We start from the raw sequence: 12,796 nt of genomic DNA on the forward strand, positions 1-12,796 counted from the left end.
ACTGTAAGAGCCAAACAATCTGAGGAAAACACTACATTGAAGCGTTTCGCTGTACTCTTGCGTAACACTAAAGTTACAGAGTTCTTACGGTTGCAGACGCTTAAGACATAGACTTTACCCGAAATGCTGCATGGACGTAAAACATTTCTTATTTACACACAAAGGATTCATTTAGTAAATCAAGTCTTTTAAATGTTGGAACGAACTAACGAAAAAATGAGTGAATTGAGGAGAAACGCTATCCGGAGGAAGTCAAAGCCGAAGCAGACTGGAGGTTCGCCGGCGGAGGAATGCCCGGGATCCTCAGGTGAGTCGGTCAGGTGAGAGAGGATGGTCGGCTTATGGGCTTATCCTCATGCCTCAAACGTTGGAAACACTGGATGCATTTGTTTCAGGCAAACAGTTATGCTGCCAGGCCAACTTTTGAGTGTTTATACGTAACTTTGTGGAAATATTTGCAATATGTGACAGCGACACACCACTGACACTGGCTGAAACGTTTTGAAAGGTTAATGTTTTTTTTGTTTTTTTTTTAATGGAAAATATCGATTCACACATATCTCCTCCAGATATAGTGTATATTAGTAAAATAATTGCGTGTTTGATTTACTGTGTTGATATTTGATAAACACTGACATTTTGCTACACATGTAGCTTATATGATAAGTAAACAACACTGTAAAGTTATGGAGAAGGTTATGGAGGTCATTTTGGAAAGAATGTACAGTGCTAGATCAACGTTAAATCCATGAATCCTTCATGAAATATTTATTTTGCAACATATCTAAAAAACTAGTAACATATCTACTTTGAACGAGTCTTTTTATTTTTTAGTTTTAATATAAAACCAGCTCAGTCAATCTTTTCATGCTTAAATTCATCATTGTGGGTTGCCTTAATCTCTGACGGCACATAAGGGATTTGGCAAAGCGTGGAAAATTCATTGGAAAACATGCCAGACTCCATTTTCTACCTTGGAAGAAAGTTCTGTTTGTACTGAAAGCTCAGGATATGAGCTTGAACAAGTCCCAACGGGTTGTGTTGCAGCGTTTGCAATAGTGACATGTCTCATCTCTGACTCAGTATGAACCGTCCTGCATTATTCTGTAGCTTAAGGATAAGGAATGTTTAAGAGGACATGCTATTTCACAGTCTTTTAGATATTTTAAATCTATTGAGTCTGTTTAGGAATAACAGCATGTCAAGACTACTCTGCATGGCACAACACAGCCACTTATGTATAAAAGTCAATTGGTGCCATAGTGTCCAGTGTGTCTTGTGACTGGGCGAATGCCAATGCAAATTTTTCAGTGACAGCAAAACGTTGTATTTTTTTAGAAAATGTTGCATAGAAATTAAGTTTTAAAGATTTTTGTGTTGTTTAGATTAAGCAAAAAAGTAAAAAACCAACCCGATTCGATTTTCTCTATAATACAGTATTTATCCTTAGCCTGGCTTATCAGTATTGTCAGTCCAAAGGACTCTTGGTACTGTGTCTTGTTAAAGAGACTGCAGTAGGTCTCTATTTAACTGTGAAGTTCCACTTTCTGCGCCTGTGAGCTTAACTGTCCAGTGAATCGGAACGAGCATGAGGAACTCAATGAGTTAGATTGTTGTTGATGTCTGTGGGAGTTAGACGCTGGGTTTTATTTGCTGAAAGCATTGCTTTCATGAGGGATTTGTTTAGTTAATTCACTTCTGACATGCAAAATAATGCAAAAATATTAAATCAAATGCGGTATGTCCAACTTTAGCAATATATTAGAGATGATCAGACTGATAATCAATCTTGTGGTGCTCTCATGAATGCACATCAAAGACTGACACAGAAGAGAAGAAATTGTTGAATAAAGTCATTATTTTTGTTTTACTTGCACAAATTTTTTTGCTGTAGCTTTATAACATTACGGTTGAACCACTGATGTCACATGGACTATTTTTAACGATATCCTTACTACCTTTCTGGGCCTTGAATGTGGTAGTACCATTGCTGTCAATGCAGGGTCAGAAAGCTCTCAGTTTTCATCAAAAATATCTTAGTTTGTGTTCGGAAGATGAACGTCTGAAGGTCGTACAGGTTTGGAACAACATGAGGGTGCAGCTTGTTTAAACAATAGAGTTGATGCAACATGAACAGGAAAAAAAAAGATCAGGGACCCTTGGGAGCCTGAAAAAAAATTATACTAGATAGAAATGCTTTCCTCTTTAAACTTGAGTAAAATAACTATTTTTGGCATGCACTAACACAAGTGTGCTGTTGTTAAAGTTAACTATTAATTTTCGGTGGTGCTTCACTGAATCCCGTGCTTCCTTCATGGCGGTGAACTCAGTGTTTTAGGAGTTCAGAGTCAGGTGAGACGTACCTGTTGTCGTAACATCACGAAAGCTAATCATACTTTATTTGGCTGTGATTGGTGTATTCTGCACTTGCAGGCCTGTAGTTTATGATGTGAGAGAGAGAGAGCGGTTATAAATAACTCATGGATACACACCCTCCATTATCCTCTAGTAAATATTTGAGGACACTGTGGACCAGCCACGGGAAATGAGACGTACTTTGAAGTATAACACTGGGATCTAATCTAAAATAAATATGGTTATATCAGCAAGGAATTGACTTAAATACTCATTTTTAATACTTTATCTTTACATAGCTTTTTCAAGGCGGGTGTACATGTAGAAATATCCAGCAGGTGGCAGCATAACCAAAAAAAAAAAAAGTTTTGCAATCTCTCAATATTGTTTCCTGAACCCATTGCACATTGATGTTATTTCTAGATTGAAACATTAAAAACTTTGTTTTGACAGTGTAGCTTCTAATGTGTGTGCTCATGTCAATCAGAACTGTTTGTGTGTTCTGGTAAATGAAGTTAAACCTTATCATTTATTAACTAGTAATATTTTACCTTCTATCTCTTTTGGTATACACTGCTATTTTGAAATTATAATAAATGCAATTTATGGTTAATTTATATATATACATTTTATATAAACTACTGTGCAAAAGCTTGGGGTCAGTACTTTTTTTAAAGAAAAATTAACAATTTTCATCAGCAAGGATTCGTTATCTCAAAAATGTAATTTATTTCAAAATTAAGGGTCATGCGACAGCGAAGACTGGATTAATGGCTGCTGAAAATTCTGTATTGCCATCACAGAAATTAATAAATAATTAATTTAAAAATATATTCAAGTGCACTACCAGTCAAGTTTTTGAACAGTAAGATTTTTAAGAAGTCTCACCAAGTCTGCATTTATTTGATCCAAAGTACAGCCAAAACAGTAAAATTTTGAAATATTTTTACTATTTAAAATAACTGTTTTCTATTCAAATATGTTTTAAAATGTAATTTATTCCTGTGATTTTAAAGCTGAGTTTTTAGCATCATTACTTCAATCACATGATCCTTCAGAAATCATTATTGTTAAGTTAAAAACAGCTGAGTAGAATTTTTTCAGTTTTCTTTAATGAATGGAAAGTTCAGAAGAACAACATTTATCTAAAATAGAATAGAATAGGTCTTTTGTAACATTTTACATGTCTTTATCATAAAGCATTTTTGCTAAATAAAAGTATTAATTTCTACAATCAGAATTTCAGAATTGTACTGTTTTTGCTGTACTTGGACTGGATCAAATAAATTCAGGCTTAGTGAGAAGAAGAGACTTATTTAAAAAAACAAAAAATCTTACTGTTCAAAAACTTTTGACTGATAGTGTATATTAAGCAGTTATTTCAAATTGTAATAGATTATTTTTTCATCTTTTTTTTTTTTTTTTTTTTTTTTGCTAAAACTTTAAAACTGTAGTGTATAGAGACTAAAGTGAATAAATAATTTAATTTAATAGTTAATTTAAAATCAGGGCCACCCAAAACATGCAGTTTTCACAAAGACAAAATTTGAAATAACTCCAAAGCAGGGAATGGGGTTAAGGGTTTGTTTACATGCACGGGGTAGTCCGGTAGGCAAGGTCAACCCGAAATGACGCACTTCCTGTCAGGGAGGGAAAATTTCTACTCAGGTACTGATGAGTGGGGGGTGAATTCCTCTCTTGCCTATTGTAAAATAACACAATGCACAGCAGACAGAGGTGATGCAAGGTCTTATATTAGTCACATCATACAGTAGGTTGGTAATCGGGTTAAAAAGTCGATAAGAAATCGGGAACAGTGACTCATTCTTAAGGGTGTAGGATATTTTAATCCTATTTCCTTCGTTTCATTTGTCTTCCTGACTATAGAGACTTTGACACACTAGCTTGGATGATTCATTTCATTCTTAGTTGACTCAGGCTCACCCAGGTTAGATCTCTATTCTGTTTACCTATGAGAATTTGCGTGGCAGCGGTGGTAATGGAGTTTACATAACACACCCCTCCACCCAGGGCAGTCCTGTCCATGCCCCTTTCCTCTTGATCCACTCAGCTTCTTAGCAAACACTGCAAAGGGCTGGAGCTTCCTGATTTTTGTCTGGAGTTTCCCCCCCTCAGGCTGGAGGAATGGGGCAATCCCGTAGCTCGAACATCATGTCTAGGAGAGACTCATTTTTGGAGATTTTTCTGCACCAGGAGCCTCACCCACAGTCTTGCTGGACCCAAGATTTATCAGAAAGTTCTGGAATGCCAACGTAGGCCATAAAGATGTATATTTCTCCAATTAACATCACTGAATGAAGAAACATTGAAAAATTTGGAATCTTAACAGGATACTAGGATCCTGTGGCTTTTAAGTGAAACGATTTCTGCAGAAATCCTTCATCTTCCATTAGGGAAAAGTTTGGAGTTTGGTTTTGTAAACTGGACTGCTTTTTAGAGGTGAGCACCATTGGGAATGAGAGAGGAAGTGGTGACACAGTGGATATTTTTGTCCATTCTTCATCTACAGGAAGCCGGGCTTCACTTTCTCCCCCTGCTTTCTTGGCAGTCCTTTTGTGGATCCCCAGGATTCGTCCCATCAGTGTCTTTAACTCGTATTCTCTCTTTTGTAAAGTCTTGCTGATGGACAGTGATGGATTGTCTGGGCTCTGGCCTCAGGAAAGCTCTCCTCCACCGCACTGCCTCCGGTAGGTGATCCAACGGTTCTCACTTTAATGAGCTCCAACATGCCAACAATGAGAAGTTTCACCATGACTCTCGGAAAGAAAGTAGCGGTTGGTTGTCAGAGAATGGAGAAGAGGCTGTTAACCGAACTCTGATTATCACCCTGTTGAGATCTAAAAATGAATCTGTTGACGAGTATGAAAGCTGCGTTCATGTAATCACAAAACAGCATATCATGGGGAATGGATTGAGAAAAGTGAAGCATCGTCGGAAGTATTGGTTTTGGCCGACTAAAGGTAATGTTGAGTTTCAGTAATTGTTCATGAGTTGGTCAACATAGTTTGGGGCGTAAATATGTGTTAAAGGGATAGTTTAACAAAAAGTGAAAATTCTGTCATTTATTTTTTCCTCCTCATGTTGTTCCAAACAACATGCAAACAAGCATATTTTGAAAAATTACTGTTTCTTCTTCTTGCATTGTTTTGGACCCCATTGACTTTTAACTTTTATCTTTTTAAATTGCCACACATAAAGAAAGTGTGCCCGCTGACTGGAGAAGTTTATCTGTACAGGAAGGTGGGTTAAAATGATTCACCATTAAACTGACCAAAATCGTATATCACGATATGAGTAATTTTATTTCACAGTAATGATGATATATATCATGATGCAGTTACTTTTGCTTTAAATAAGGTCTTTATGATAAAAGTTTTTGATATTCTTGTCACCAGTGTCAACATCACAAAATGAATACTAACCTAAATTTAAAAAAAAACAAACCAAAGAAACAAAACTCAAGCTCACTGAAGACAAGGAAACAGTTAGCGATTAAATAAGAATAAGAAACTAATTACAAGCAATAGGACAAAAAAAACTACAGTAGAACAAATAAAAAATACAACATTATAACTATGGAGTGAAACCCAAAGTAAATTAAAAAAAAACCACACACACCAGTAAATGAGTCTACTTAAAATAAAATAAACATGAAATGAGTCGATTTTTAAAATAAAATAAAATAAAAAGTTAAAAATAAAATAACATAAACTTAAACAGTGAATCCCTAAGTAAATAAATAAACACTGGTAAATGTCTCTTTAAATAAGGTCTTTATGATAAAAATTTTTGATATCATGAAAATTTCATAATTCTTGTCGCCAGTGTCAGTATCACAAAATGAATACTAAAAAAACAAAAAACAAAACAAAACTCAAGCTCACTGAAGACAAGGAAACAGTTAGCGATTAAATAAGAATAAGAAACGAATTACAAGCAATAGGACAAAAAAAAAAAACTACAGTAGAAAACATAAGAAATACATTATACATTATAACTACGGAGTGAAACCCAAAGTAAATAAAAAAACACACATAAAATAAAATAAAATAAACAGGAAATGAGTCGATTTTTAAAATCAAATAAAATAAAAAGTTAAAAATAAAAAATAAAATAACAAACTTAAACAGTGAATCCCTAAATAAATAAATAAAGACTGGTACATGAGTCTGCTTAAATGAAATAAAATAATGAAGCTGAATAACAAAAAGAAAGACACAGAGAGTGAGAATGTGTGTTTCTTTTTATTTAAGTTACAAAAGGGATTTAGTCAAGGCAGTGAAGGATTTTCTCTTTTGTTGAATGATTAACATGAATAACAGACAGCAGAAATATTAGATTGCTGTCACTTTAAGAGCTGCCCAGATCCAATATACTGTTGCATGTCTTCTTTCTCAGCTGTTTGCTTTCACATATGACCTAAATTACTAATTTCTACTAACAAGGATGCATGCAAAGATGGGCATTTAGACACATACAAGTGTGTGTATGTAATTGTTCAAGGTCAATATTATCATAAATAACCATTCAAAACTTCCACGCTCTATGAGCACCATCTTCACATCTCTCAGGCAGTGCATGCATAGAGCGGAATGAGTTCTTTCGCTGCTTATTGCATTTCAACAACTTAAAATCACTAGTTTTTAAACCTCAATGCTTAAAAACGCACGCAAACGATATGTTTTCATGACCACATAGCACAGCAATCTCACATGAGCGTGTAACCACATGAGAGATGACTGTCGGTTGACAAATATCTACCGGTTAATCGTGTGTATCAGTTTATCGCCCCACCTTAATTGTGAACAAAACAAAAGATGCAAAGTAAATCCACTAAAATGTTTCAGAATATTATTAAAATTAAATGTATTAAAGGTTTGAATCAACACAAAATAAATTATCTACTCAATTTAATTAATTTTTTGAGTAAATTAAGATATGAAGCAAATATAACAGATGCTTGTGAAGTGAAGAGGTTAAATGACATCAGTAGAAAGGAAAGTCGGTTAATACATTTTAGAAACAATATTATTGAGACAAACATGTTTTCTTTAAAATAACATTTCCTGATAAATTGTGCATAACTGTCACACCCCTGGACTTTCTAGTTGGTTTCTCCCATCATCTCCCCTGCAGTTCTGTGTATTTTGGTTTCTCCCTCATTGTCTACACCTGTGTTTGTGATCAGTCTGTGTGTATATATAGCGTGTGTTTCCCCTCTTGCCTTGTCGGACGTTAATGTTACTACCCTGTGTTCCCTGTTGGATTTATTAAATACCTTTCGTTTATTTACGTCGTTGTTCGTGTGCTTCGTCTGAGCGTGACAGAACGTCCGACCGAAACAGTTTTTTCGTGCTTTCCCCTCCGTTTTATTTTTCGTCATTTTTTCCACAGTCTTTTATTTCCGTTGTGTTTCCCCCATGGCTTCCCTACTCCGTCCTGAATTTATCCTCCCTCGGCTGAAGCAGGGGGATTTACCACTCGAGGGATATACCATCATGTTCCAGGTAGTAGCTCACACCACCAGCTACCCGGACGACGCGCTCTGTGCGTTTTATAACGCCAGCCTCAACGCGATCGCCACGGCGTTAGAAACAAACCCTCGTTCCCCGCCTGCTCCTTGGAGAGTCTCGCTACTGCCACTCCGGACCCAGAACCCAGCCAACCACCACCCCGACACGCGGAGCACGAGCCCGAGCCCACCGCAGACGGATCCCACGCTACCAGCGCGACCCAGGAGCCATCGCCCATCGGAGCGACAGAGCGAGCGATCGCCACGGAGCTGGAGGAATTTGCGTCTGACCAGGTGCGAGAGCCGGCCACAGAGCCTGCGACGGTGGACGTTCCTGATGGGCGTGAGGGTGCTGAGGACAGCACCGCCCACTGCACCACCGCTGAGGGTGAGCAACGCCTGGATCTGGGACAAATTTTTCTGGAACAAAATTTGACTAGTGTCTTTGAAGATATATATGAAGACATGCCCGCTCTCCTTCCACCATCTAAATTACCTGACTGCCTGGATTTCCCTCCCACCCTCCCTCTGTCTATCGTTTCTGCGGCCTCAGTCCCACCACCGCTGTCTCCTGGCAGCCCATCTGCTCACCCTCAGCCCACCATCTGTGCGGTGGGTTCGCCGCAGATCTGCCAGTCTCCATCGGTGTCATGGCTGGAGGATCCCTCATCTTCGCCTCCAGCCTCTGAGTCCTGGACTCCACCTCGGCCCTCCGACCCTGCGGCTCCACCCCGTCTCTCAGCTCCCTCGTCTCCACCGTCGCCCGTCGGTCCACCAGCTCCACCGGGCTCCATCGTCCCTCCGGCTCCGCCCTGGTCAGTCGTCGCCCCACCTTCACCTCTGGACTCCACTCCTCCGGCTGCGCCTCGTCGCTCCATCCCTCCGGCTCTGTGGACCTCCTCCCTCCCGCGGGCACAGCCTCGGTCCTCTGTCGCTCCGGCTCCGCCGCGGACCTCCGGATCTCCGCCTCCACCTCGGTTGCCAGAGCCTTGGGCTCCGCCTGGGCCCTCCGGATCCTCGGGGTCGTCCAGGATCATCGGCTCTCCGTCTCCGCCTCGGGCTCTACCACCACCTGCTCCGCCTCTGTCGGTCGGCCCCATGGAGTCGTTAGCCTTTCCTCCACCATGGCTCCTCCCTCCATCGGCTCCACCGTGGGGCTCCATCATGGCTGCGGTCTGGGTCTCACCTGGCTCCTCCTGCTCCAGCCCCCTCCTGTCACCTCCTTGGCTCCTCCCTCCATCATCACCTCCATGGAATATCCCGTCACCACCCTGGACTCCATCTTTTGCCCTCCTCCCGGGAGTCCGTCCTCCACCGAAGCCCCCTCCTAAGACTTTGTACATCTTGTTGTCCCTGTTTGTCGGCGCGAGGACGCGCCTTCCGGGAGGGGGAGGTAATGTCACACCCCTGGACTTTCTAGTTGGTTTCTCCCATCATCTCCCCTGCAGTTCTGTGTATTTTGGTTTCTCCCTCATTGTCTACACTTGTGTTTGTGATCAGTCTGTCTGTGTGTGTGTGTGTGTGTGTGTGTGTGTGTATATATATATATATATATATTATATCTATGCCTATGTATATATATATATATATATATATATATATAAGCGTGTGTTTCCCCTCTTGCCTTGTCGGACGTTAATGTTACTACCCTGTGTTCCCTGTTGGATTTATTAAATACCTTTCGTTTATTTACGTCGTTGTTCGTGTGCTTCGTCTGAGCGTGACAATAACAAAAGTGTGTATTAGGATTTTATGAGTGTACACCGAGTAAATATGTGCATTTGTGGTCATGCATTTGTGAGTATCGCATGTGGCAGATGAGCTCATCACCATGTTTAAGTTGCACACAGTAATCTGAGCTGTTGTCCACTGGCTGGTTTGTATTGAAACTCAGTTTTCTGTTGAAATAATGCCTGCAGCTGTTTCAGGGCTAATCCAGACAGCCTATTCTCTCTCTTACACACAGTTTTGTCCCGCCCCCTCCAATTTAACTCATAAGCTTCTTTTCACTAATCTAAACCTCCACTGACTTATTGCTGACTGGGGGCCCAGACAGTACACTTCTCCCCATGTGTGCAATAATAAACTATGGCTTAAGGCTTAACGTGACAGGGATACACACATGATCACAGACAAGGAGTATAAAGTAGGAAGGTGGGTGTTTATGTAGTTGTCAGATTTGAGTGTCCTCAATGTCTACATTAAGTGAACACCACTCACAGATGTTTATGTGACCTACATGAAAATCACCCTTTAAGTGTTTATGCAAAGTGAATGCACTACTGCCTTGTTTATATAATAATTCCCTCTAAAGCACGGACTTGAATTTGCAGTTATTTCACTGCATAATTGTAGGATGGTGGCACAGTATGTGAGACTGTTTATATGAGGACTGTGTCCAAAATCAGTTACCAACCCAAGCAGAAGAAAAGCACAAGTCTCTTGAGATCTGGGAACCAACATGAGTCCTCCAACTGTTCCGCTTGGCAGGAACTACTGGCCTATTATTTTGTGTGTTTATATTGTGTTCTGGGTTTGTAAAGGACTGGTCATGGCCTATTTAAAAAACCACAGTTTATTCTTTATCTCTCGAATCTGTTAGGAAGGAAAAGACTGTTAAAGTGTGTTTGTATTTATTCATTTATTTAGAATGTTTTTACACTAATAACATCAGAGATTTGCATATTGATAAAATAATGTAGAATCTAATAAACCTTGATGAAATTAGAGGGTTCTGAAAGACTGATCTACCATTAGCTCAGAAATCCATTTAGTATTTCTAATATTATATTTACCAAAACGATGTTTAGTGTGAAATATTTAATTGTGTAATATTACACAACCCACAAATCCAAGAATTACAATTTGCTGAAAATGTACTCACCGTCAGGCCATCCAAGGGTGCCGTCAGACACTCATTCTGACAGCACCCATTCACTGCAAAGGATCATTTAATGAGCTTGTGATCTAATGCAAAATTTTTCCAAATTTGTTCAGATGAAGACAAAAACTCATCTACTGTACATCTTGAATGGGCAGTGGTTGAGTAAATCTGCAGCAAATTTTCATTTTCGGTTACCTATTCCTTTAAATTGACCCTGTACAGGGAATTTGATTGACAGGCGATCTGACCAATCATAAGTTAAAATTAACATTGGTGGACTTGAATTTGAAAAATGGTGTATTAACGTCTTTCCGCGGTTGAAAGAAGATTCTGATGTTCATTCATGTTTATTTTGCGCTGTAGCTAGTAAAACAAAAGAGATGATCGTTCACATGCTGCTTGAACTTAGGCGCTACAGTGAGCTGTCACAGCACATTAAAGAGCTACAAAATGGTATTTATTGATTGAATTTCTTACAAAATGACCAAATTTGACAGCTGAGACTTGTTTTTCTCTTTGCTCCGTGATGGTGAAAACATGAACGCCATGGCATGTCGGACATAGCAACATTAACTAAGTGGGGTCTTTGCGAAGGGTCGTTTAGATCCACTAATCAAAGAAGTGACAACTTGTGTAGTATTGTATTGTTTCAATATTTGTTTTATATTGCACCATCACTGCTGATTCTATTACATCATCCCCATTAGTTCCTGGGATTTAGTAGTTCTTTTCCTTACTGAAGACGTTTGTAGTCATATCATTCCCGATTTACCGTTCAGCTTTAAATCAAATATTGATTCATCCTGTTGGCTTGGCTTGACAAGGCTTAATCTTCTGAGAAAGGCTCCAAGGCTGTTTAGAAAGATTGATGATCAGTATGCTCTGTTGACATTGTTAAAGTTGTTCAGGGGTGATTGGAAAGCTTTTACACGTGTGGTCAACCACAGATGCAAATGTTCTGCTGGAGGGAGGCCTGGTCTCTGCTTTTGAAAAACTTGTTATTAAATGCTTTCATGCACCTGAATAATGACATCACATCCTTCCCGTAGAACTTCCCGAGCCACGATGACACCTCACCTCCCATTTTGAGAGCTTCCTACTCTTTTCCTTTTGTCTCTTTCTGACATTTTCCCTTTATTTTATTCACTTTTCTGTCTGTTTAGTATAGTTTCGAAATGACATTTGTGCTGAAGTGCAATTTTTGGAATCATTTTCTATTAATTTTTACATTTATATACTTAATGTACTCTTACAGTTGTCCAAAGTTTACATACACCTTACAGAATTTAACTGTTTTACCATGTTATTTTTATTTAGTACTGACCTGAACAAGATATTTCACATATAAGACATTTACATATAGTCCACAAAAGAAAATAATAGTTGAATTTATAAAAATGATCCAGTTCAAAAGTTTTCATACGCTTGATTGTTGACACTGTGTTGTTACCTGAATAATCCACAGCTGTGTTTTTTCGTTTGTTTGTTTAGTGGTAGTTGTTCATGAGTCCTTTGCTTGTCCTGTACAGTTAATCTGCCCACTGTCCTTTGGTTTTTCAGCATTTTTTGTGTATTTGAACACTTTCCTATAATGACTGTATGATTTTGAGATTCATCTTTTCACACTGAGGACAATATCATATATCAATTTTCATTTAGTACTGCCAATCAGACATGTTTAGTACATGTTTCCTAGAGGACAAAATAAGTTAAATTTACCCTGATCTTCCATTCCAAAAGTTTTCACCCCCTGGCTCTTAATGCATCGTGTTTCCTTCTGGAGCATCAGTGAGCGTTTGAACCTTCTGTAATAGTTGCATATGAGTCCCTCAGTTATCCTTAGTGTGAAAAGATGGATCTCAAAATCATACAGTTGTTATTGGAAAAGGTTCAAATACACAAAAATGCTAAAAAACCACTGACTTTTTGGGACCTGAACGATTTTTCTGAAGAACAGCAGGCAGTTTAACTTATCAGGACAAATAAGTGACACATGGACAGCTGTCACTAAAAAAAAAAAAAAA

General features: G+C 38.8%; 1 protein-coding gene across 3 annotated transcripts in view; it reads left to right on the top strand.

Moving 5' to 3' along the window:
- The window catches only part of fgd4a (FYVE, RhoGEF and PH domain containing 4a), a 61,463-nt gene continuing 48,667 nt past the window's right edge, over window positions 1-12,796 (top strand). The window contains exon 1 of one of the 3 annotated variants that reach the window (XM_051134989.1): window positions 1-307. In XM_051134989.1, coding sequence (XP_050990946.1) covers window positions 193-307 — 115 coding nt within the window. In that variant the 5' untranslated portion in view covers window positions 1-192. The other 2 variants (XM_051134992.1, XM_051134991.1) reach the window with 2 other exon arrangements.

Source organism: Labeo rohita, chromosome 18 (genome assembly GCF_022985175.1).
Source record: "Labeo rohita strain BAU-BD-2019 chromosome 18, IGBB_LRoh.1.0, whole genome shotgun sequence".
In the NCBI taxonomy this organism is placed as follows: domain Eukaryota; kingdom Metazoa; phylum Chordata; class Actinopteri; order Cypriniformes; family Cyprinidae; genus Labeo; species Labeo rohita.